Genomic DNA, 26,720 nt, shown 5'->3' with positions numbered 1-26,720 from the left:
TATAAAAAGGACATGAAACTGTTGGAAAGTGTCCAGAGGAGGGCTACGAAGATGGTGAAAGGCCTGGAGGGGAAGACGTACGAGGAACGGCTGAGGTCACTGGGCCTGTTCAGCCTGGAGAAGAGGAGACTGAGGGGAGACCTCATCACAGTCTACAACTTCCTCGTAAGGGGGTGTCGAGAGGCAGGAGACCTTTTCTCCATTAACACTAGTGACAGGACCCGCGGGAACGGGGTTAAGCTGAGGCAGGGGAAATTTAGGCTGGACGTCAGGAGGGGGTTCTTCACAGAGAGGGTGGTTGCACACTGGAACAGGCTCCCCAGGGAAGTGGTCACTGCACCGAGCCTGGCTGAATTTAAGAAGAGATTGGACTGTGCACTTAGTCACATGGTCTGAACTTTTGGGTAGACCTGTGCGGTGTCAAGAGTTGGACTTGATGATCCTTAAGGGTCCCTTCCAACTCAGGATATTCTATGATTCTATGATTCTATGATATGTGTGTATATATCCAAATTCATATACAGATTCTCCAAACGTTGGACCATAAGCTGTTGCATCTACCTTGTAGAAAGATTCTTTTTTTTGCAGAAACTCAGTCACTCCCACTACAAAAGCAAAGGCAGATTTGGTCTGAGGAGTGAGCAAGAACCCATTCTGAAACAGTCTAAAAACTTCTGTCCGGACAAATCTCTCTCCCTGGGAAGAAGCATAAAGCTTCATGTTCATCTGTGAGAAGCTGGGAAGAAAAGAAAGTAGAGACAGCTTTAGGAGGGTGGGGAGGAGGTGTAACCCTAACACATAGGAAATGAAATTTCGTTTTTTTGTTCTACCACTTACAAGCAATTTAACAGGTTCTCATGATTAAAACAAAAATCCTGAAGTATAAAAGAGAGCACAATAAATAGTAATAAATACTTAATAAATAGAACTCTTGAAAGAACCTGAGAATGCTTCATTATTGATTATTGGTTAGTCTTCATTCATGATTTAAGTCTGCGAGATAAGTCTTTTTCAAGCATTCATGTAAAAAATTATGTTCTTTATCCCTCACCTGAGAAAATGTACTTAATTTGTGTAAATAAACTGCATCCTGTTTAATTAAATGTCTTCTGCAACACAAAGAGCAGAAAAAGAGTGGGGTGATGGAATACGCGGACTGTCTTTGAATGCAGCTCGCTATGCTTTGCTTCGTGTTGAAGATGGTCCTCCTCACACCAAGAACTGGAGGTAAAAGTCTATGCCATCTAAGTTCACATCATTCTAGAAATATGTAGATCGATTGGGAATACTACTGGTAAAGCTAATGGCCAAAGTGATATTCATCTTTAAAATAAAGTTTTTACTTGGTCATGGAAATGATGGCTTTGCAATTCTATTGTTTTACTGTAATAGAATGTTAACTTGTGGTCAGCATGTAATCAGCTTGGTAGGGAAATGTATAAATTTGAACTGAAATCCATGTGATGTTGACGTGGTTATCTAAAATGCAGAAGGGTTTTAATGTTTTTTTTTTATCAAGATTTTCAGATTCAAAGGAACAGTTTACTTTGGTCCCACTGTCTCTAACGAAAGAAACGTGCTGCAATTCTGTAAGATTTCTATTTAAAAATACACAGAGGAGTCCTTATTTGTGGACATATGTTTTTTGTTTTTTGTTTTTTTTTTTTAATACTTACGTTACATTAAGGTAGATGTAATTTAATAGCAACGTCTTTGAAAGTGCTTAAATCTTACTAAAATCTCACATTTGGAGTACTTTGTTTGTAATGGGGATAAGTGTCCATTGCTGTTTTTATAGTCTATTCCTTTTACTTGGTAAACTATCAATTTTTCAAAGCCAACACAAAAAAATATTTAAAAACATAAGTATTTTCCCATGTTGTCACTTCTGATATATGCAGTGCAAATTAAAATAACTCAGAGATCAGTGGAAGATACAAAAAAGAAACTGCCACATATCACAGATGTGATTGTATCCCTGGGTACACGTACAACCAATGTTCTGCTGCTCTTCTGTGTGACAGCATTATTTGTATTATTTTACCTTTTCTTATGGGGCTGAAGAACCCAAGCAGTTACTAAAGAATCCATGAGCCATTGCTTGTTCCTAACCTTTATATTGTGTATGAGCTTGACATCTATTGTAAACATTAGTGTAAATGTTAACTTAAATGTCAACTAAAATAACTTAATGTAAATGTTAAATGTCTGCAGCCAGTTACAGATGACTTATCCTGCTATTGTGTCAACATAATTGGTAGAACTAGACCTTCTTGTTCTATCTTAAGCTGTGCTGGTGTTGAGGAGGGAAATACACTCCAGTTCTCTTGTAGTTCTTTTGAATTTTTAGTAATGACGTGAAAATTAGAGAACTTTTGTTTGGGGACAGTAAGCAAATTGTGTATTGAAGGAAGCAGAGTACAACCTCATTAAGTATGCAGATGAAACCAAACTCATGCTGTCAATGCAGTCAAGAGTATGACTCTCTAGGAAGGACCTAAAGAGGTAGAGGTATGAGTCAACATGAACATCATGGTCAAAGGCAAAGTCTACTCCATGGGACAGACTAGTGTTGCCATCCACCCACGGTCCCTCCCAGTCCTCCCCCCCCACAACTAGCCCAGTGCAATGGTACAGGATAAGGATATTGAAAAGAACCTGTTGTTCTGAGTGGATAGTAAGCCAGCAGTAGGCCTTGGCATTGCTGGACTGCAGCAACAGGAGCATAGCTAGCCTATTGAGGGGAAGTAAATATTCCTCTTTACACAACGTTCATTAGAATATCTTCGGAGTATTTAATTCAGTTTTAGGCACCCCACTACCAGACAGACATCAGTAAGCAGCAGTGCATTCAGCAGAGGACCACCAGGATGCCTGGGGCACTGGAGCATGTCACCTGTGGGGAAAAGCTGAGGGAGCGAGGTTTATTCAGCTTGGAGAAGGCTTAAGGGGAACCTAAAAGCTAGTATAACTACCTGGTAAACATCCGATCCCTAAGAGGAGACTGTTGAAAAGACAGACTCTTTACAGCAATATATGATGGGAGAATGAGAGAAAATGCTAAAACGGAAAGGAGAACAAATAAAAATAACGACAGTTAAGCATTGGTAGGTGTTGCCCAGAGGTGGTAGAATTTCTGTCCCTGGAGGTTTTCAAGATCTAACTGGACTGAAGCCTAAACAATCTGGTGTGCAATTCAACATTTAACTGCTTCAAGCTGCAGGTTGTACTATATAACCTCCAAAGGGTGATAGTTCTGTTTCAACAATTTTCTTAGTAAACCTATTCTCTTAGGGTAAGGTGTTGAGGATGGTGGCTCATGTACCTGAAATGGTGTAGCTACTGCTAATTATGATTTCTTTGCTTAATGTTTGAATGTCTGCCATTGAATCTGCATTTTATTGCTTATTAATTCTATTTTTCCAGTTCTTCCCTGCTTTTATGTATATGTATGTGTGTCCTCTTATGTAATTTTTTTTGGCAGACCTCAACTTTTGGTCTTGTTAAATTTGGATTGTGAACACTTGGTGAAACATCCAAGATTGCTTTCTTTCACCTCCCAGTTGAAGGCTGGTAAAGGGCTGACTATTGTGGGATCTGTGCTTCAAGGAACCTATTTGGATAAATGTACAGAAACTCAGAAAGCTGAAGAGGTATGTAAAAGATGTATTACAAACTCTTGTATTAGTATTTAAATGTTGAATCTGATATTTTGAATGAAACTGCTGTAAAAAAATGCTTTAAAAAATGTTCTGACTGTCAGCACAATTGATATATGTATATAGTTTATATATTCATATATAAATAAAAACTAGGTTGGTGTACTATAATCAAATGATTTATGAAAATTCCTAATGGAATGAGACAATGCTGATACTTCTTAGATGTATTTTCAGTGTTGAGGGCCCTGGGTTCGCGATCAAATTGCATTCTTGAAAAATATTAAGTGGTAGATTTTTAACAAATAACTTTATGAAGAAAACAGTTTTATTCATTTTAAAATGCAGAATTTTGGCATAATTTCATCCTCTAGATGTATACCTTATACTGCTTTCTACATTGTCCTAGAAATACTTAGAAGAGCTAAAGTTAGGAACAACCTTTTTCTGCACCTTAGTTGGTTGCTTAAATATAAAGCAACATCATTCTTTTTCTCTTTACTATTTGCCCCATATGGCCAAAGATGGTGGAATGAGGTGGGAAAAAATAGCAAGTTGTCATATAGTTTATGATGACATCTAACTGTATTCACAAACGCAATTTAATTTAATTTGAATTTTTGTTGTTGTTGTTTGTTTGTTTGTTTTCTGACAACCTGTATTTGACTGTGCTACCTATTTGGATTTACATGGAGATGTTTTTGTGGGAAGCACTTGAAAATATCTGAACTCTAAATTTTAAATCTGTCCCCTGAATGAAAAATGCAAGTTAATAGAGTTATTTGTTCTGAATATCTGTTCATAAAAATTTGATTTTCAAAGCAAAGCAATTTTACATTTTTGTTTCATCTTAAACAAACTGTGTACTTCTTTGTATACTGCAGTAGCTCCAGTATTGGTATATGGTGGTAGTATAGATATATAGTTGCTTATAGAGTTCTAAAGCTGTCTGACTCCTAACTTTACAGAGAAACAAAATATTTTTAGAAAACCCCATGTAGTCTTTTATCTCTTTCAAATATGGGTAATATCTGCAGTATTACTGAAATGAGCAACAGTTGAACTGTCTACTGTTTTGATCCAAGGCTTCTTGAAATCTGTGTAAAGATTCCTAAAGCACTAAATTATTTGGACCTGACACCTCTAGCATAGATAAGCATTTCTGAGAGATGGATCTGGGAATTAATTTACAGGAGACCTAATCTCTGTGTTCTCAAGTCAGACCCTCTACTGTCAAGATCAAGGATACTGTTGCTTTTAAAACAGAAATGAAGACAAATTTTAAAACAGTGTCTGAATGGCTCAGTGGTTTTGGAAAACATCAGCTAGAAAATGCATTTTCTAGAAGATTTGTGGAAAATCAAAATTTCTTCTTTTTCTCTTGAAAAGGATATATATATATATATATACACATGCCCTTACAGATATTGTTTGTACACACAGACTTGTCAGTTTTGATACCAAGTTCTCAGAAGACTTTTTTTTTTTTTTTTTCTATACTGGTATACTGAACAGAATTTCTTATGTGAAACCACACTAAGCTAGTAGCAATCATTTTGTAATCAAATGTCTCCTTACCGGTGTTTTATAGAGCTTCTCTTGCAACAGTACTTTTTGATTGGAAGTCGTTGTGTGGTCAGTAACAGAACCTAAGAGCAGAGAATTGCGTTACTTTTTATGCAACAGTTCTTTGTCTGGCCTCCAGTTATCATCAGGAGGGAGATGGAGATATGCTTAAGGAACAGCAGACAAGAGCACCTAGTGAGAACTTATGTACAGTGAGACAGAGATATGAGCTTGCAACTATAAGGAATAAAAAGTGGGCAGGAATTCAGAGGATTCTCTTCTGTTGAGAGGAAAGTAGAAACAAGATGCTACCAAGGTAGGAATAACATTTTGAAGGACACTGTGGGCAGCATGAACTGTCCAGAAACCTCCTCTGAAACTGTCTGGCCAAATGCAGAGAATAATTTACAGTTCTTCAGTCCTCAGCCTTCTTTGTTTCTGACACAACTATGAAGCCAAAGAGCAAACCTAGTGACTCTGTCCATGGTTAGAAGCTGCTTCATCCGAAAGAAAACAGGAATGCATTAATGCTATTGTATGTGCTATTGAAGGTTATTTTGTGAGTCCAAAACCATCTATTCCTCTGAAATTCCAAACAATTTTCTTCTAAAACAAACAAAAAATTACAAAATATATATATATATATTTTGGTGCTTTCCGTCAATCCATATTTTGGTGCATTGGTGCTTTTATTAGAAACAATGTTTATCTCCCACGTAGGCAATTGATGATTATAGGATTTTCAAAGTCATGCTATCAAAACATAGGAAATGCCAAATCTGATGTTCCCTTGTCAACCTTAGAATCGTAGAATCATTAAGGTTGGAAAACACCTCCAGGATCATCTGGTCCAAACACCCCTTTAGTACCAATGTCACCCACTAAACTATGTCCCTCCCTAAGCATCAGGTCCAACCTTTCCTTAAACACCGCCAGGGATGGTGACTCCACCACCTCCCTAGGCAATGTGTTCCAATGCCTGACTGCTTGTTCTGAGAAGAAATGTCTCCTAATTTCCAACCTAAACCTCCCCTGGAGCAACTTGAGGCCATTCCTTCTAGTCCTATCACTAGCTACCTGTGAGAAGAGGCTGACCCCCCAGCTCCCCACAGCTTCTTTTCAGGTAGTTGTAGAGAGCAATGAGGTCTCCCCTGAGCCTCCTCTTCTCCAGACTAAACAACCCCAGTTCCCTCAGCCACTCCTCATAGGACTTGTGATCCAGACCCTTCACCAGCTTTGTAGCCCTTCTCTGGACATGTTCCAGGGCCTCCATGTCCTTCTTGTACTGAAAGGCCCCAAACTGAACACAGTACTCAAGGTGCAGCCTCACCAGGGCAGAGTACAGGGGGATGATCACCTTCCTGTTCCTGCTGGCCATGCTGTTCCTGATACAAGCCAGCATGCTGTTGTCTTTCTTGGACAACTGGGCACACGGCTGGCTTGTGTTCAGGTGAGCATTGACCAACACCCCCAGATCCTTTTCCTCTGCACAGCTATCCAGCCACTCTGCCTGTAGTGCTGCATGGGTTTGTTGTGGCCAAAGTGCAGGACCCAGCATTTAGTCATGTTGAATCTCATCCCATTGGCCTCTGCCCATGGACCCATCCTGTCCATGTCCCTCTGCAGGGCATTCCTACCCTCTGGCGGATTGACACTTTCCCCCAACTTGGTGTTGTCTGGAAAACCTTGATGCCATGTGGGATGCTACTTTTAAATTATTAGGTTATGTGACTTTATGCTGGTATTTAACTGAAGGGGAGCCAGATTGAAATTGAGGAGTGTGGGAACTGAATCTTGTCAGCTTATTTTATCATTATGCAGCCAGTGATTCTGACTGTCTCCTGCATGTCTGTTTTACCATGTTTGGAGCAGATAAATAGAGAATGTGCCTCTTTCTTAATGAGTTCTAAAATCTTTGTCATCCCATTTTCCATACCCTTCCAATTCCAAAAGAAGGACTTGCCATTCCATAGATACAGTGTTTTCTCAGTGAATAAAGTTTTGACTTCACTTGGAGTAGCATTTATTATCTTTACTTAATATGATTTTACTCATATCATGTTGATTCTTCTTTGGAAGTAAAAGGCTGAATAACTAAACAAATGAAAAAACTCTGGTGTCTTTTCAGGGGTTATTCTGGGATTTAGTTGCCATAGAATTGTAGCACCATGAAATCATATTTAGGTTGGAAATCACTATTGGGTAATTGGAGTGGCTCCTTGATGTTGGTTGTACATTGTGTCTAATGTTTTTCTCTTATGTGGTACTGTTATTCCTTATAGTATTTATTATCAGTGTTGTTGACTGTACTTCATGTGTACTTCCTTTCACACAGAATGTTAAGGCCTTAATGGGAGTAGAAAAGACTAAAGGATTTTGCCAGATTGTGGTATCTCCTAGTTTCAGAGATGGAATATCACATTTGATTCAGTCAGCTGGTCTAGGAGGAATGAAACACAACACAGTCTTGATGGCATGGCCACAGTCATGGAAGCGGACAGAAAATCATTTCTCTTGGAAAAATTTTGTTGGTATGTGTTTATTGACTCTTACTGTAGTTGTAATACAACTATATAGCTGTTGTATTTGCTGTGTGGGGAAAAATGTGAGGCTGAATATCCAGTGGACACTTGGTATTTCCCCACTTCTAACTTCATGTGGAGTGGGTACTCTCAATACTCAGTCTCTTCAACCATGGCTTCTCTTGTCCTCTTAGGCGGATTATTCACTAAACCCAGAATGTCCTCTCTCAGACTCTGCCTTGGTGAAAGGATTTAAGCTCTTAAATTTAAAACAAACATCAACAACAACAATAAAAAAAATACAAATAAAACATTGGGAATGAAAGCTAGAAGTTCTTGATCAAATGTCTTATTTTCCCTTGCAGACACTGTACGAGAAACAACTGCAGCTCAGCAGGCTTTATTGGTAGCTAAGAACATCGATTTGTTTCCAACAAATCAAGAACGTTTTACTGAAGGAAACATAGATGTGTGGTGGATTGTTCATGATGGTGGTATGCTGATGTTACTGCCTTTTCTCCTTCGACAGCACAAGGCAAGGACAATAGAAAATGGCTGGGATTTCATTTTGTAATAAATAGTTCTAAATGTTTCTAATGAAATGGTCACTGTGAAAGAATTATACTTGGAGATAGCAATCACTGTATTACGAATACTTATAAATAATGCATTTTTGGATAGGTTTGGAGAAAATGTAAAATGCGTATCTTCACTGTTGCTCAAATGGATGATAATAGCATTCAAATGAAGAAGGATCTTCAGATGTTCTTGTACCATCTTCGCCTGAATGCTGAAGTGGAAGTTGTTGAAATGGTAGGTTACTGCATTTTTTTTCACTGAAATTGAGACTAAACTTGGGAAACTGGATTTAGTCTTTTTGAAACTAATGTGTTAACATAAATACAACACTGAAAAGATTTTTAGGGAGTGATCACTGGTAAAAAAGACCAACTGTGCTTAGTCTAATAATCCCTGGCATCCAGCATGAGAAATGACTAACATGTCCATCTCTCTAACTGTTGTAAAAATATGTCTCTGGAATAAGGAATCTTCAGCCCCCCAAGAAACTGTCTGTTGTTTTTGGCATTGTCAGTCTCTTTGGCACTGAACAGCAAGACAATGTAGCTACAGATTCATGATTCAAATTCAGACAAAGTAAATTTTGTATTTTGTTATTTTTTAAACACCAGTGTAAACTGCTAAAAAGAAAGGGATAAAACTGTACATACCCATCTGGCAACTAAGGAAAAGCATAATTTCACTTTCAGACCTAAGACCAGAAATCTCTTCTCCACTCATTCTGAAATGGTACGAAGGAGCATAGGAATGGGTTGTTCCTTTCAAGATCTTGTGTTCTTAGAATCTTTTGAGATAGCTGACCTCTCAATATTTGTCATGCCATAAAGCAGATTTAGACTGTTTTAAGAATCACTTAAATTAGCATAAATAACTTAGAAAAAAAAATGCTGTGGCATACACAGGTGAAAGAAGATGGACAGCATACCATAAGAAAGGCCTTGGTTGCATTGTAAGCAGAAGTCAGCATAGGAAGCACAGTTTATTCGTTTCTTATGTGGGCCATATTTAAGCCTGAGAATCTTCCAAATGTTGAGATAGTTTAAATACCAGTGGCAGCACAGATAAGTGGTTGGGGTTGTATGGGTTGTATTTTAGCTTTGAGCTCATGTGAGAATATATACTAGAGTTTCTTCATAAGTGCTTTTATAGTGAACAGTTCTCACTGGAGAAAGGGTAATGTGTTATGTTGTGACTTTAGACTGTTTCTAAAGACACAGAGTGTCTTTAGATAATAATAACGCTCACATGCTCAGGGGTTAGCAATGCAGACAGTTTGAACAAATGCCTTTGACCTTTCCTCACTTCTGCAGCCTTGCTGGAACAGAACAATGGAAAGTCTGTCCCAAGTACCTAAAATTTAGCTAATATTACATTGCTGTTGGTATGGTATGGCAGTTTATAGTAGGAGATTGTCTTTATTCTTAACACTTCATCTTCAAACAGCAGAAATCGTCAATAAGATATACGTTTGGGATTTCTCTAATGCCATAAATGAATCTAGGGCTCAACGAATGCAAAAATAAGTGGGGTACAAGTGTCTAAATGTTGGTCATTTTTTGAGTGGTACTTCTCTTCTGATGTTTCTAATGCCAATCATTTTTGCAGTTTGAAAATGACATTTCTGCATTTACATATGAAAAGACACTTATGATGGAACAGCGATCCCAGATGCTAAAACAGATGCAACTATCAAAGAATGAAAGGGAAAGAGAGGTAGGAATTTCAGTTTGGTAAGATACTCTTTCAAAAATATGAAAATCATGTTTCTTAATTGTGATTTCTTATCAGTTTCTGACTTGTCAAAAACTTTTTTAACTGTACTGTATGTTACTTTCTCTGCAGCAGGTTTCACTTACTTGAATAAAATAATCTGAAGAAAAAAAATCCCTATGTATTTGAATAAGTATACATGTAGTTTTCCTGGTAGCTTTGTTTGTTTTTGTGGGTTTTTGTCTGTGTGTGTATTTTTTTTTCTTTTTGGATTTTGTGTTTTTTGTGGCACCAAAAGACAAAATTAGGCTGACTAGCTTGTAATCCTCTGAGCCCGTATTTTCTTCCAGATGAGGATGCTATTTGCTGCTCCCCTACTCTTGTTAGTCCTCCATGGTATTTTGTACATTGTAATAACAAATTTTATGCAGCTATGTTTTCCTGAATATTTGTAACTTTATTTAAAATGATCTTCTTTTTCACTTTTGGATAGTGTTTCTCTCCACTCATTTATTCTGTTAACTACCCTATTATTACCAACACATTTTTGTGCTTTAAAAGTTATTAATTTGGCTGTTCTGTCATTTGCAGTGATTTCCCTCCCATGCCAAATGAGAGATCTCTACAGTGTTTAACTGCTCATTCATGAAATAACTAGAATATTTGTCTTGGTGTATTTTGTCTAATGAGAATTGTAACTCATTTTACACCTAAGCTTTTTTGACATTAATCTTTCATGCCTATGTAGTTCCTTTGTTTTTGTCCTTAGTTATCCTTTTCATTTTTGTAGGATTTCCTGAAGTTACAGTGTAACTATAAAAATGTGCAGCTGTACATTTTAATTTCTTTCTCATCTGTGTCATAGCAGTTTCCTTTTGGTCTGAATCTACCTAAAATCTTTCTAGTAAAAGCAAAACAAAACAAAAAAAAACTCTTCTGTGCTTGTACTTCTTCAAACCTTCATCGAGATAATCTGTTTTTGTACATTGTTCTTTTCATTTTTCCTTCATAAGCCTGCTCATATACCTAAGGAATTGTCCTTGTCCTCCCTTCTTCTCTCACTTTTTTTTTAAGTGAAATTTGCTTGATCTTAACCATGTGATGGCTGGGTTTTCTTGCAGAAATGGTGCACAGGAGACATTAGATTCTTTTTTCTGCAGATTTAGATGCATCTGCTAAATGCTTATTTACTTGACTTTGTCAATAATGCTGCAAATTTCAGGGGATTGGACTAGATGATCTTTCAAGGTCCCTTCCAATCCCTAACATTCTGTGATTCCGTGATATGGAAAAAAATGTAGAGATAGATTCACTTCCTTGCTGATCTGCTTGATTGTGGTTGGCTTTTTCCTCTGGTTAGTTCTAGCTGTTGGGGCAGGCAGCAATTTTGTTCAAGTTTTGATATGGCAGTCATCCATCCCAACACTACTTGGTGTTGGGTTGTTCCACATAAGTACTCTTGTATAGATTGTAAGATTGACAGAAATGTGGACACATGTAGATGAGGAGCACAGTTATAGTTTGTAAATCCCTGGGGAATGAATCTACAGTTGTCCATGCTTGCGATTATGACTGAATGAAATCAATTCATCTGAGCCAACACACATAGGAAGGGACATGACCCTCATGAACACGTGAGTATTTGAGGTTCCCATAATGTTTTAATTCATTTCATGATTTAACAAATCTCTGTAAAGAGACTTTTTTTGAAACAGTTAGCAGTTAGGTACAGAACTCCACAATATACACATATATAAACAAGTGCCACATCTGTGAAAACAAACCAAGTGTATAATAACCTATGATACCATATCTCATCTGTTTAAATGAGGACATTTTTTATTTTGAATAATACAATTGTCTGTTCTTTTTCTTTAGACTATTTTTGTCATTGGTAACCTTTTTGTCCCAGATTCAGAGCATCACTGATGAGTCTCGAGGCTCAATCAGAAGAAAAAGCTACTCTAGTCTACAGTCCATTGGCCAAGATGTACAGGCATTGATGACTAATGACTATGGAGAGGAGGAGGTAGCTGGACATAATACTGGCTGTATAGGTCTTTCCCATTGCAACACTTAGTGCCACTATTGCAAACTGAACTAGAAAAAAACATCTTGATTGTTACCAAAACAGCATTTCATAAATTTTAATTTCAGTATAGTCTTAATCATGCTATGTTTTTTTTTCTCTAGATGATGTTTGTGACATGAATTGCATCCTATTTTGTCACAGTTTTGATTAAAAAATTGCATGTGTTATCTGGGAGCAATTGGTTTTCTTAAGAGTTAGAAGCAACAATATTTATTTGCCTTCTCTCTCTTATACATTTTTATAGTGGATGTTTGATTAATAAGCATGTTTCATGCTTTCAAAGCATTGCTTTTCCTTTTTAGTTCCCTTACTGAAGTGCTGAAGCTTCTCAAAAACTGTATAGATAGGGCTTTTGTAAGTCATTACTATTTTTCTGCTTACCGAGCTTGAAAGGAAGTTGACTGGTGTTATCAGTGCTGTTAGTGTGCACTTGAAGTGTTGCTTATCTGTAAAGATGCATAGCGTAGTTTGTAGAAGTGCAGTATTCCTTTGTGTTTCCCTTTTTTCTTGAAGTATGGAATCATGCCTTTTATTACATGGATTTATACTTCTGATTTATACTCTTGACTCGTTATTTACTTTTTTGGGGAGATATGAACACCATCATACAGAGAGGTGTGAACCAGAAAAATGAGCTCCAGGATTTGAGAATCCTCAAGGTTAGGCTAGGGATGGGAGAAATAATTTAGGAAAAACACAGGAGCACTTAGGCAGTTAAAACAGCTACAACTACAGTCTGTGAACCACTGGGGGGAATCAGTGTTCTGAGAATGAATGCAGTTTTCTTATCTGCTTCAATTTTATTAATGTCTCTGATTGTGACTAAATGAAATCAATTCTTCTGAATCACCACATGTATGGAGGGGCAATGCCCCTCACTAGCATGAATAATCGAGATTCTTGAATGGAATAGGGGATCCAATTCACAATTTAACAAGTATCTGAAGGTGGTTCCTAACTGTTAAAACTTTAAAAACAAGGAAGCAAGCAAACAAAAACCACAAAAACAATCATCCTTCCACCAATACCTATTTATTTACAATCATAAGAGTCTAGGGTACTGTACTTGGGATACTTTTGATGGAAATACAAAAGCCTATGGACAATGTATTATGATGGAAAGTAAACAAGAATTAAATATTCTATTTTTTTTTTCCTCAAGAGGACAAAGGGGAGTGGGAAATGGAGATCTCAGAAATGTTTATACATGAGGGAATAACATTATATTCTTACTGGTTTGATTTACTGAGTTACTGCTATTAGAACAGAAGACAAGGCTCTTCCATGGTAAGACTGTGATTGGCTTTTGTTATTTAAAATGCATTTGTGTGCAGAAATAATCTATGCTCCTTCCATCAAAATGGAACATAGCTGGCCTTCACTTCAACCATGGAAACTCTAAAATCCAATGTTGTGGTTTTAGAAGTGTAATGGTCATGCTGCTAATTCAGATAAAGGCACATAAAATCTTTCAAGTGCAGTGCTTACAACATTGTCAGAGCAAATTAAAAATAGCAATTTATCTGATAGAAACCCGAGGAAGAATGAATACACTGTCCTACATGTTGTTCACTGTCATAAGCCCCTGGTATTAATAAAGATTAAACTCAGGTTGGATTCTAACTCACTTTAGTTCACTACAAGAATCATGTCCCAGCCCAAAAGTAGTCCTACAAATATAAACAAATAACTAGAGTTTTAGAAGCAGTTTCATTTCATGACAATGTCAAAACACTTTCTGATATTTGTTCACAAAATAAGGGGGGGGGGGGTTCTGATTTTTCTTTTGCTATACTTCAGCGAAATTCAATTTCAAGGTATTAATAATCTATAATCTACAAATGATCATTTGGCTGAATTTTGGTTTGGTTTCTTTTGTGTGTGTGTCTATCTGTCTGCCTGTCTGTCTCCAGGCTCAACTGATCCATGACAGAAACACAGCCTCGCACTCAACTCCAGCTGTCAAAGCAAGTGTGGCTGCTTCTGTGCCAGAAAAAGTGCAAATGACCTGGACCAAAGAAAAGTTTGTAGCTGAAAAGCATAAAAACAAAGAAACAAATGTGTCTGGTTTCAAAGATATTTTCAACATGAAGCCGTAAGTACATGTGTGATAGTTGGAGTTTGTATTCGATTCTGTGTTTTGGGTGTAGGGTTTTCTTGTTTGTTGGGTGGACTTCGGTTGGTTGGTTTGGTTTGTTGCTGCTGTATAGTTTTGTTTGTTTGTATTTAAGAGATTCATGTTTATTTAAAGTTGAGTACAAACATGGTCTTTCCATGCACTTCACTTAAATGCCATCTTTGTGAGACAGGCTGGGTGGAATGTCTGTAATAGACATGGTTAATATACATATAAAAATATTCATAATGTTGTGGATGAATCTCAAGTATGACAGACTTTAAGACTTTCAGCTTATGGATTGTACCAGAAAGCACAGATGTTTAATGCTTAATGGTAACTTTCGTTTTCCTCTCTTCATCTGGATATCATTTCCCTTAAATTTACTGTTTTTTGTTGGGGTGGTAGAAGTACAAAGAATCAGATAAACTAAAAATCTTGAAAGAGATTTACATGATTTTTTTGAAAAAAAATGTTAGGTCTTCTTCCTCTAAAATGAGTATATAAGCACAAGTTCTATATTGCTTTATATGTATGTCTTGATATATTCAGTATTTCCTGGTGATACTATGCTTTATCTCTAAATGTCTGTTAAAATATAAGTCACTTACTCACTAAGAGCTACTGTCAGGCCTGAGCTAGTAGACCCACGAAACTGATGAAAGAAGGATATCAGCTTATTTGCTTCCTTCTTGTTTTGTGATTCAAGTGCATACACACATCTTTTCTGAGTTCTGGAAGGAAATGAATTCTAAGCATGGTCTGGTCTATTCTTTGCCCATGCTCAGATCAAAAATGTTAATGGCAAGGGAAATTTAATGTCTAGAGGAAACATATATTAAATCTATGACTTAGAGACAGATTTAGGCACTTAGGTGTACTTAAAATCCTAAATTGTTTTGTGGATTTGCTCTAGGCTTTGTTGAAAGAATTTGCCTTTTGCAAATTCCAAAAATCTTGCTCACCTTCTGGAGCTCAGAACAAAAAAACAGGTGCTCTAATTCTTAGACTTTTTTTTTTCTTTTAAATGTTGGAAAGATTTCCTGTTTCTTTAGAATTGTACAAGGTGTAGACTTATTGGTAGTATTATTTTAAAACTACTGTATAAGATCGGGGTGGAAATTATGGTTTGAGCTTGGTGTGCCAGCACAATGCATTGCTATTATTGAATTAACATGTACCTAGTAGCATAAAAATAATTTTTTATACGTTTGCTTCCCTTCCATGTAGAGAATGGGGAAATCTGTAAGTCTCTAAATTTCATTTCACTTAAGCAATTTTGGTTGTGTTCCGTAGTTCTTGTGGTGGTGTATACTGTCTGCATGTTCCTAAATCATGATTTGCAGTTTGCATGTTGTTTTGTTCATTGTTTTTTATGCTGTGTTTTAGCATTTATCACTGAAAAATAGTTTTCTTCATTATCTGTTAATGTTTTCTTCTAAATATCATCAACTTTCCCTTCAAAGTAAGTCACAGAGCAAGTACTTTAGTTTCTAGAAGAATGCAAAATCTGACAGTACTCTTCTCCACAAGATTAAAATAAAAAAAAAAAAAAGTGAATATAAATTTGGTCTGGAAAAATAGCCCCCAGTGTGATAAGTTCCATTCTTTTTGTCCAAGTATTTATATCACAAAGAACTTTCACAGTCCATGAAATGCCAGTTCTGCCTCACTTCCACAATCCACGTACAGAACTATAGTGAGTTCAGATAATAAATTGGGTATGGCACTAGCATATAAAAATCATAGAGTAGAATCAAAGAATCATTTACATTGGCAAAGACCTTTTGATATCATCAAGTGAAACTGTCAGCCTGGCCTACTGAGTTCCATTGATAAACCATCTTTCTTAGTGCTAGATCCACACGTCTCTTAAATACCTCCAGGGATGGAAAAACCACCACTTCCCTAGGCTCAGTGCATTCCAACACTTGACCATCCTCTCTGTGAAGAAATTCTTCCTAAAATCCAATCTAAACCTCCCCTGGTTCAATTTGAGACAGTTTCCTTACACCCTGTCACTGCCGTCTGAGAAGAGACTGACAACCTACTTTCAGGTAGTTTTAAAGAGTGATGATGTCTTCCCTCAACCTCTTGTCCTCTAGCCTAAACAATCCCAGTTCCCACAGCCACTCCTCTTAAGCCATGTCTTCTAGTCCCTTCACCAGTTTCGTTGTTCATCTCTGCACACGTGAGCAACTCAGTATTTCTCTTGTGGTGAGAGCAAATGAGCACAGCATTCAAAGTGCAGTCTCATCTGTGCCGCATACAAAGGGACAGCCGCTTCGCTAGTCCTTCTGGTCACACTGTTTCTGATACAGGACAGGATGCCAATTGGCCTCGTTGGCCACCTGGGCACACTGTCAGATAATGTTCAGCTAGTTGTTGCAGCACTTTTAAGTCCTTTTCAACTGGGCAACTTTCCAGCTACTCTTCCCCAACCCTGTACTGTGGAAAGGGATTATTACGACCTAAGTGCAGTACCTGGCATTTAACCTTGCTGAATATTATGCAATTAGGCTCTGTCTGTCGATCTACCCTATCTAGATCCTCCTGCAGAGCCTTCCTACTCTCAAGCAGATTAACAGTCCCGCCTTACTTGGTACTGTCAACAAACATACTGAAGGTCCACTTGATCTCGTCCAGATCATTTTTAGCAAAATGTTAAACAAAACTGGCCCCAGTACTGAGCCCTGGGGAACACAGCTGGTGACCAACTGTCAGGTGAATTGAACTCCATTCACTGTGACTCTGAGCCTGACATCCAGACAGTTCTTCAGCCATTGAGCCATATACTTGTCCAAGCCATAAGCAGCTGGATTTTCCAGGAGGATATTGTGGGCAAGTGTCACATGCTTCACTAAAATCCATGTAGACAGCATCCACAGCCTTTCCCTCATGTAATAAGCAGGTCGTCTTGTCAGAAGGAGATCAAGTTAGTCAGGCAGCAGGACCTGCTGGCTGAATCTGATCACAGAATGTGTGATGACATTCAGGATGACATAACCTTCCTGGTACTGAGGTCAGACTGACAGGTCTGTAATTCCCTGGATTCTCCTTCCTGTCCTTGTGAATTACAGTTGTATTGGCTAATCTCAAATCATCTGGGACCTTCCTGGTTAGCCAGGAGTGCTGGTAAATTATTGAAAGCAGCTTGGTGAGTATTTCTTCTTGCTTCTTCAGTACTCTTTGATGGATCCTGTCCAGCCCTGTAGACTTATGAGCATTTAAAACATGGGGGAGGTCATGTACAGCTTCCCATTGGATTATAGGGGCTTCAAGTCACTCCCTGTCACCATCTTCCAACTCAGGGGGCTAAGTACACTGAGAACAATAGGTCTTACTAAGTAAAGACTGAGGCAAAAAGACCATTGAGTACCTCAGCTTTATCTTCCATCTTCCATCACTATGTTTCCCCTCACATCCAATAAAGGATGAAGTTTCTCCTTAGTTCCCTTTTTCCTGCCGATGTATTTATAAAAGCATTTTTCTTTTACTGCACTAGCCCAGTTGAGTTCTAGTTAGGCTTAGGCCCTTCTAATTTTCTGCCTGCACATCTTGACAGCAGTTTTGAGTTGCCTGCTCCTTCTTACAGATCTCATGAACTCTCTTTTTCTTCCTGAGTGAAGAAGCTCCCTGTCCAGCCAAGCTGATCTTCTCCACCACTGGCATGACTTCTGGTGCATTGGGACAGCCTGCTCCTGTGCTTTTAAGACTTTGTTATTGAAGAAGGTCTTCCTGGGTCCTTTGCCTTTCAGAACTGTCTCCTTAAGGGACTCTGTCAACCAGATCGCAAAATAGGCCAGAGTTTGCCCTCTGGAGATCCAGGGCAGAAGTTTTGATAATCACTTCCTTTACTTCACCAAGGATCAAAAGCTCTATTGTTTTGTGACTGCTTGCCTAAGATAGCCTCCAACCACTACCTCACACAAAAGTCTTTTGTGATTGCAAACAGCAGCTCAAGTGGGACACCTTCCCTAGTTCGTTTCCTCACCACCTGTGTCAGGGATTTATCCTCCACACACTTCAGCAATATCTTAGAATGTCTCCTTTTTGCTGTATTGTATTTTCAGCAGACTTTGGGGAAGATCTCCATTAGAGCAAGAACTAGTGATTGTGAGACTTCTCCTAGTTGCTTATAGAATTTTTGATCTACCTCTTCATCCTGGTTGGGTGCGCTGTAATGGACTCCCACCATAACATCAGCTTTATTGGCCTTTCCCCTGGCTCTTACCCAGAAACACTGAACCCTTTCATCACCATCACTCAGCTCCATGCAGTCAGAGTATTCCCTACTGCAAATGGCTACCCTACCTCCTCTCTTTCTCTACATATCTCTCCTGTAGAGTCTGTAACCATCTATCACAGTACTCCAGACATGAAAGTCCTGAGACTTAAGAAAAATTCAAGTTTACCTTGTTTAAATAAATGCAGCATGGGAAATAGAAGCACTTAAACTGGGCTGATGAAACTGTTTTATTGGATGAAGTGATTGGAATTCCTTTGTGCTCCCCTTCAGGTGCTCTCCCACTGACACCTGTTCCGTTTCCCATCTCTGAACGTTCATTGCTGATGCTGACCAATAAAAGAGGACTAATGTTCCTCTCCCCCAGCAACTGTAAAGCTCTCTTCACCAGCTTGACAAGCCTGTAACCAAAGATACTTTTCGCTTTCTCTGACAGATGGGCCCCATCAGTCCCCAGTGATCCCTAGACCAGGTTTCTCAAAGAGTCCCATGGTCTAAACAGCCAATCCCTGTCTGTAGCACCAGCTCCTTTCAAAACCTTTTCCTCTCAGCAGAAGGATTGAAGAGACAACCACCTGTGCTCCAAGAGCCTCTACAGCTGCTCCAAGGGCTCTGTAACCTTTCATAATACACCTTGGACTGCTCTCGACAGGGTCACTGATACCCACATGAAATAAAAGCAGTGGATAGTCTGTGGGCTGTACAAGGCTCGGTAGTCTCTTGGCGACATCCCCAGCATGAGTCTCTCACATGCAACAAACCTCTTTTGAGGTTAAGTCAGGTTGGAAAATGGGTGTTTCCATTCCCTGCAGAAGAGGGTCACCTATGACTATCACCCATCGTTCTTTCTTGGTTAGACTGGTCGTTATACTGGGAATAGACTGAACTGGCTGAGTCCACACCAGTGGCTACCCTGACATGACAGGTCCTTCCTCCGTAGTCCCCAGAGCAGTAAACTGGTTCTGCAAGGGCATATCAGGCAGTGGGGGAAGTCTCTTCCTTCTGATGGTCCTTGCCATAACAAGCTTCATTTTTCTGTTTTGAGCATTGTTTCCTCCTGTGTATTCCTGCAGGGGCAGTTTCTGATTGTGGCTCTGATGCAGACTGCACATGGAACCACCCAACTCCTCAGGTTCCCTGATGTCGTGCAGTCAGATTCTCACTTCCGACAGCAGTTTCACTACCTGCTGCAGGAGGCCCTCCATCTGGGCACAACTTCAGCAAACAGGCCTCTGTGCCTGCCACAGGAGAAAGATCTAGACACTTCCTGCAGTCTGATCTGCACTGCAGCCTCACCTTCCAGCAGCTGTCTAGGTGGAGGCATCAAACAGCACTGGGGTGGTTGGTATAGACACCTGCAGCCTTTGAATGCCCACTATCCTGTCTTAAGAGCAAAGTAAGAAGGGTGGCCTTCACTAGTGCAAATGATTGCTGCACCATTTGGGGCATCTCATCTCTGTTTGAACTTGTGTGGAACCAGCTCATGATGCTCTGTGTGCTTTTTATTGTTTGTTTGTTTGCTTGTTGTTGTTGTTTTTCAGACCTGTGTTGTCTTCATTTTGAGCTTCTTATGAAAACTAGAAGGCATACTTGGTGTTCCATATATTATTTCATTTCGACCAACGCTTGAAAGGGAAATGAGGTTAGATAACCTCAGTTCACGTTATGCATGGTGAACAGTCATTTTGACCCATTATTTCAGTTCTGAATGCTTGTCCACTCCATCACAAATTTACACCTACCTTATTTCCCCTTTATTTTATATGTAGCTTTACAAAATTTCTAATTCAGTATTTATGCACCTCTTCAGTTATACACCTCTCTCCTCATAGTTTTTCTTTTGTCCCCTTAAGCTGCTGTTCTGCTTCTGAAAAGCTGTGGTTCAAGTATTCTTTTGTTCCATACATGGTTTGCTTACAGTTGGCTCTTACTCAGGACAGATGGCCCTTGTGACAGAAAATTCCCCAGCCTGATAAACTTAGCTTTCAAAATGTCCCTGTCTTTTGGAGGAAAATGGGTATTAGTGAAGCTGGTCTCCACTGATCACTAAGTTGCAGGCCAAGTGTCCTTTTTTCTGATTGCACCTGTAAAGTTAAGGATAAAAATATGACTTGAGACATGCCATTTCTAATAGTTTTGTGTTAACAGCTGTTCCCTTTGCGGTAAAATAGGGTGTGCTGGAACACAAGTACGCATGCACCCAGCCTTCTCCATTTTTGTTGTCCCACCCTTTATTTGAATGAACCTGTGTCTGTCTGCTGCACTTATTTATGTCATCTGATGGTGGCCTTGTGTTGCTGGAAGATTCTAGAATTAAATATAAAGTAGTGTGTGTTTTCTTTTGTAAATTTTGAGATCCAAAATATTTTTGTTTTGGGAAAAGGGATCTCATTCATGTCCATTGTTTCCCTAAGCTAAAAGAGTGCTGAAGCATTTGTACTATCATTTTGACTACTGTTGGTGGAATTCAGAAGAGTCTGGACTTGGTCAGGCACTTCAGAGGATGTCTATGTCCTGCCACTAGTTACATGCCAGACCTAAAACAGTATGGGAGCCCAGCTGAGCTCACATGATTTTATGGGAATTGGGGGGTGGGGCGGGGTGTTATTGTGTGTTTTTGAATTTATTTTTTTTCCTCATAAAATCTTTGCTGTTCATGAAGCTTCTTTGCTGGGCTTACAATAATCCTGTAAAGGACCACAAGGGAAGTCTTGTACTGGAAATGATAACAAACACCGTAATCTTTCTGTTATATTTCTGTAGCTCCTTTGGTGTTTAGAATTCCTTGCAAAATCCAGTTATATATTTATTTAGTTCAATTAGCAGGATTCTCACTATTTGACTAAATTTCATTTCCACTGAAATTAAGCTTTTGATTCATCTTTGTAAATGATAACTGACAACTGAAAGAGTTGTGCATTTTGGCAATTCACTTAATGATGATATTCAGGCAATTTTAGGTTTTATTTTTGAAGAAAAAAATCTTTAAAACATAGGCATTTCATTTTCTCAAATTTATATTGAATATGTACAAGTGAAGTCCAAGAAAATAGCTTGTTATACATGCATACAGATTATGCTTATAAATTCAAATGCATAAGATGTGTACATTTTAATTTATAAGCACAGATATGTAAGTATTGTGGCAATACCTAAAAAGATTTGTTTGTGTACAGGAATCAGTCGAATGTAAGAAGAATGCACACCGCTGTGAAGCTCAATGGAGTGGTGCTTAATAAATCACAACATGCTCAACTAGTTCTCCTGAATATGCCTGGACCTCCTAAAAACAGAAAAGGGGATGAAAACTGTATCCTCTGCTATATTGCTTCTATAGTTCCTGAAATTGGAAATTTGATTTTTTGGTTGTGCCACTGTCTACTTTCGATTTCACAGAAAAAAATCAAGTGTTGATAGTGCTACCACTGTCAACCACAGAAATTTTGTCAGTTGAATTGATGCAACACATTCCTCAATGCTGAATTTTCTTTTAACTTTCTATTTTCTCTTTTCTGTAGGTCAGTAGGGCAGAAAAACACATCTTCTTGTACAAATCCCCAGAATTAGTCTTCACTTCTTCTTCCTGAGTAAGCAGGTGGAAGTGCCCAAGCGTAATTGGGCAATAAAGGGAGATACACAGGAAAGCTTCCTGATGAACTTGTTTTTTAATTGTACATCAGATATCTTGGGTCATCAGTAGCTGTTTTGCTTCTTTTCTGTGATCTTTTGACTTAACGATACTTCAGACATGGAGTTTTTGGAAGTACTGACAGAAGGTCTGGACAGAGTTCTCCTAGTCCGAGGCAGTGGACGTGAAGTGATCACCATTTATTCTTAATCTGTTTTCTTTTTTTGTTTGTTTGTTTGTTTTGTTTTGTTTTTGTTTTGTGATTCTTGGGGCAGGGGGCAAAATGTGCAACATTATTTGATGTAATTGGAGCGGCTTCATTAAGAGCTCTAGTACATTGCAAACAATCAGCAAACTGAATCTTCTGGTGAGGTGTTCTCTTTTGTTTTTTGTTTTTTGTTTTTTTACTAAAACGTTATATTTAAATTATATTTTCAAGAGATTTATGTTGAGAATATTTCTGTAGTGGATTAATAAATGCTGCATGGATTAGGATATTTATATATAGCATATTCTGACACCTGTTAATCTGTGGTGAAACAAGAAATGGTAATGCTATTTTATTTTTAAACATAACAGAAATGTAAGCAACTTTTATTGTTCTTAGTCTCTGCTCTGCTTCTAAATAAAAGGGAGAAGTTGGCTTCCTCACTTACAAAGATGCTGCTATGTTGCTTCTGTTGGGATTAGTTCAGGAAACTTAATTCAGAGATGAGTTTAAAAACAGTCAAATTAGGATGTTGTTAGGTATTTTGAAGTATTTCCCTGAGGTTCATGATTTGCCATGCTTGCTTTAAATAGTGTTTTTTCTATTTAAAATACTTCAGGAAACGTATGTATACTTCAAAATCTTCAGGTGACAGTAATAGTAAATTGTACATCTTTTATTTTTTTTTTAATGAGCTACACTATACTGCATAATTATACCAAACAGTCCAATTCATAGGAAGTCTATGATGCAGTATCACCATTATAGCTATTAGTAAGCCACAGCAAACTGATCAGTGATGTGTATGTAGTCTCTTGTTTTCAGATCTGTGTATTTTGAGAAATGTTGTATGTACACACTGCTGTGAAAATAAAATCTCCTTTTCAGGAAAACAAAACCAAAAGAGACCATAAGTGTTTTATTTGTACTAGTAGAACAGACAATTTAAGTGCTTGATAGAAGCAAAGTTTCTAGTCAGAAATGTGCCTGCTTTCAATCATTGTTTACTTTTGCAGTTCTAAAGACACTGAGATAACAAAATGATCTGTGAGTAACTTCTCCCTTGTACTATGGCCCTCCAAGTGCCTCTTGGTGTGTCCTGGAGGTGAGAGCCATCTGAAGTGCAACAGGTTGTTTTCCTGACCTGCTGTGCTCCCTGGTTGTCTAGCAGCATCTTTGGATGCACATCTGAGTTCCTTCCTGAGCTGAAGAAAACAAGAAGACTGGTAGCCTTGAACTAGCAAAAGCAAAGGAGATAAGGGATGAAAGCAAGAATGAGGAAAAGAGCTGAAGGAAGATTCTAGGCTGACCCATAGTAACCCTTTGCTCTTTAAAGGTAAAACACATTAAAAACCACATCAAAAAAGAAACATACAGAATTGTGGGATTAGCCTACCCCACTGCTGGTCCTCCGTTACTCACATGCTTTAGTGGGAGATAAACTAGGTGAACTAAAATGACCGATTATTGCCAAACACCTGATTCTGCTGAGCCATGTGCCTCAGGAGCAGCTCAGCACAGAAGAACTTGCCTTCGCCGTTTTGGGCTAGCTGGTGAAACACAACTCAGGGGTCCCTTGTACACAGCAGTTTGTTCTTTCCTTGTGGGGTGGCCCAGCTGGGCTGTCTGCAAAACCAGCAGAATGCACACTGAGCCCAAGCCTGGCGAGAACAAGGCTCACACGCTGCACCATTCCTAACCTGGGCAAAGTCAAGGGCTTTGAAATTCTTACTGCACCACAATTTGATAATGCTGTTTGAAAGCATAAGTAGTTTTGGAAGTGTATTTGCTGTGCACCTGTGGCCCTTTGCTGTGCACCTGTGGCCCTGTCTCCAGAAAGAAGGGAATGCTAATTGGGCTAGAGCTTGCATTGGGAAGCTAGAAAACCACAGCACCTGTGGTCCTGTCTCTGGAAAGAAGGAAAACTTGGAAAACTCAGGAAAGGTCCTGTCTCTGGAAAGAAAGAAACTAAGCTAGAGCTTGCACACAGATGTGTGGCAAGCAGCAAACTTGAGCAATGCTAGTATTGTTGTTCCCTCCCGGGCTCCCAGTATCGATGAGTGTCCTACTGCAAGGGAAATCTCTGTCCTGTAGAGATGCCGCTCAATGGGGCCAGTAAGAAGAATGCTGCCCAGGGACTGCCTGTTGCTTCCTGGTTTCTGAGAGACCAAGGAGAGCTGTGGCTCAACTTGAAACTCCAGTTTGTATCACCAAAAACAGGCAGGTCTCTTCACAACAGTTGCTGTCAGGCACTGCCCTGGATGACAACGTTGGCCTTATGGTCCATGCAGAGGTAACTGCTTCCATCCTCCAACCTGACCCATGCCGTGCCTCAGCATCCCATTCATTCTTTCAGTCAACCCATCAGCTTGGGGATGGTAGGTAAATTGGAATATCCAATCTCTACCTAGCCATTGAGCCCCGTCTAGGACATTGTGTCCACTAAAGTGTGTTCCTTGATGGTTGGGGGCCAATGTAATCCATATGCTATTCAAGGCCCAGTGACTAGATGCCTGTACATCTGTTTGCTATAACATAATTCCTGGAACCAGAGCATCATCTTCCAGGGCTGTGAATTTTTGGTAATTTTTTCTGAGAGCAACCATGTCTGGTACTGTAACTACAAGTGGGGGTGTGACTTTGTTCAGCTCTCTACAATCTAACTTCTCCTAAAAGCATTCACGGTTTCTTTAACAATTTCTACTTGTCGAAGTGCCTGAACTTTTACAGTCGCTATCTTGGCAGGTGCGGGCAGCACAACTGGATCCCAGTTTGGGAATTCACACAAAGCAGTTACAGACTGAATAGTAAATCCCGCTTGCGATGTCCCGAAGCAAAAGTGACCGTTTACTGTTTCAACAATTCATCCTGCTAACACATCAATACCCAAAATATATTCTTCAACTGTTGCAATTAACACCATTGTGGAAAATGGGGTGGTATTTCCTTCTGTTAAAGTAACCTTAGCTTGGGGGCTGAGGGGAGGAGGGCGGGAATTTCTGTGCTCTGTGGTGCGGCTTCATTACCATTAATCTCTATGTAATACAGTAACTTCAGCTCCAGTATTATCCACCAGAGCTAACACAGGTAAAATCCCTCCAGACTGACACTTTATAGTTGAAGGAACACAGAGGTGTTGGTCCTCCTTGTGGTAAGAGACTACAGTGTAGATAATTTGGGAGGAACCACCAGACCTTCCTTTCTGCTGTTTTGGCACTTGCCAGGTAGTGCCTTGCCTTGAGATGGGGTGGAGGGGAATTATTATTATTATTATTATTATTATTATTATTATTATTATTATTATTATTATTATTATTATTATTATTATTATTATTATTATTTTGCATAGGTACTAACTTTTGCCATTGGCGAAACAGTTCTGATGTTGTGATCCCATCTGATTGTGGGACACCGACGCACAAGATCATTCCACATCTGTTTCCTTGTATTCTTTTGGAATACAGGTGCGTGTGATATGCACCCCTCTGCCTGCCAGCTGCTGCTGCTCCTGCATTTCTGCGAGGGGCTGGGCTTCTACCACCTCCCTGCTTTCTGAATCTGGCTCAAATTCAATCTTGGAGTCTGTTGACTCTCTCCAGATATTTCCATCCCATTCCCAGGACTACTGGCCTCCTTGCAAGGCAAGACACCTTACAGCAAGAGACAGCCAGTCCATGTTTCACACTCTTAACCCTCAACACCCAGAAAAAATGGCTTTGCTTCATGCTTCACATGTTTCTTGCAGAAATTGTCTTCTTCATGCCTTTGGCCAAGGCATGTGGTACCTTGTAAAACCCCTTGTTTGAAGTGACACCTGTGATGGTGTACCATCACCTGTGCTATGGGGACTAAAAGAATTAAAGCAGGTTCTTTAGGGATACTGAGTAGAATGTGGACGCCACTTAGTTGTGGTTATAATTAGACCTACATTATTAGATAGATTTTTTAGCAGTCACCATGGCTTTTTTATTACGTAAGATTTTTGATCACCTAGACATTCTGCCAGTTAGGTCAAATTCTTAATAATCATGATCTAAATTCAGAATACATGTAAAATTACATGAGTTACTCAATCCTCAGACGAAACAAGATGATGTTGGCAGTGCCCCTGGCCATGGGGGTCACAGGTTTTGCTGCCCAGCAGCAATTCTGACCTAAGTCCTACTGATAGCTGCTGGGTTTGACGGGTGGTATCTCAAATGCTGCTTTGCTCCCTTGCTTTGTAACGGGTGTCACCATATCTTAGAGACTCCATGCCCAGGGCTTTCACAGTGCTGGTGGGCACATGTGCTTCCAAAAATCATGCAGAGAGGTGGAAGGGGTGACTTGTGATCAGCCTGCCGGCAGATAGCAGCTGCATGCTTCATGAATTTAACTGTATGAAGTTCAACAAG

At 39.1% G+C, this 26,720-nt stretch overlaps 1 protein-coding gene across 2 annotated transcripts in view; it reads left to right on the top strand.

Annotated features, from left to right (window-relative positions):
* Window positions 1-23,103, top strand: part of LOC311206680 (solute carrier family 12 member 7-like) — a gene marked incomplete at its 5' end in the record, with an annotated part of 85,998 nt that extends 62,895 nt beyond the window's left edge. The window contains 11 exons of one of the 2 annotated variants that reach the window (XM_084282229.1): window positions 1,123-1,227; window positions 3,485-3,653; window positions 7,561-7,756; window positions 8,113-8,282; window positions 8,429-8,560; window positions 9,932-10,039; window positions 11,949-12,065; window positions 14,042-14,223; window positions 15,475-15,489; window positions 21,667-21,800; window positions 22,237-23,103. In XM_084282229.1, the coding sequence (XP_084138355.1) occupies window positions 1,123-1,227; window positions 3,485-3,653; window positions 7,561-7,756; window positions 8,113-8,282; window positions 8,429-8,560; window positions 9,932-10,039; window positions 11,949-12,065; window positions 14,042-14,223; window positions 15,475-15,489; window positions 21,667-21,800; window positions 22,237-22,328 (1,420 nt within the window). In that variant the 3' untranslated portion in view covers window positions 22,329-23,103. The remainder of the gene's footprint in view (window positions 1-1,122; window positions 1,228-3,484; window positions 3,654-7,560; window positions 7,757-8,112; window positions 8,283-8,428; window positions 8,561-9,931; window positions 10,040-11,948; window positions 12,066-14,041; window positions 14,224-15,474; window positions 15,490-21,666; window positions 21,801-22,236) is intronic. The other variant, XM_084282230.1, reaches the window with a different exon arrangement.
* Window positions 23,104-26,720: the final 3,617 nt, after the last annotated feature.

The sequence above is a fragment of the Netta rufina genome, assembly GCF_964035555.1.
Source record: "Netta rufina genome assembly, chromosome: 2".
NCBI classification, from domain to species: domain Eukaryota; kingdom Metazoa; phylum Chordata; class Aves; order Anseriformes; family Anatidae; genus Netta; species Netta rufina.
This window is presented reverse-complemented; position numbering and strand designations above follow the sequence as displayed.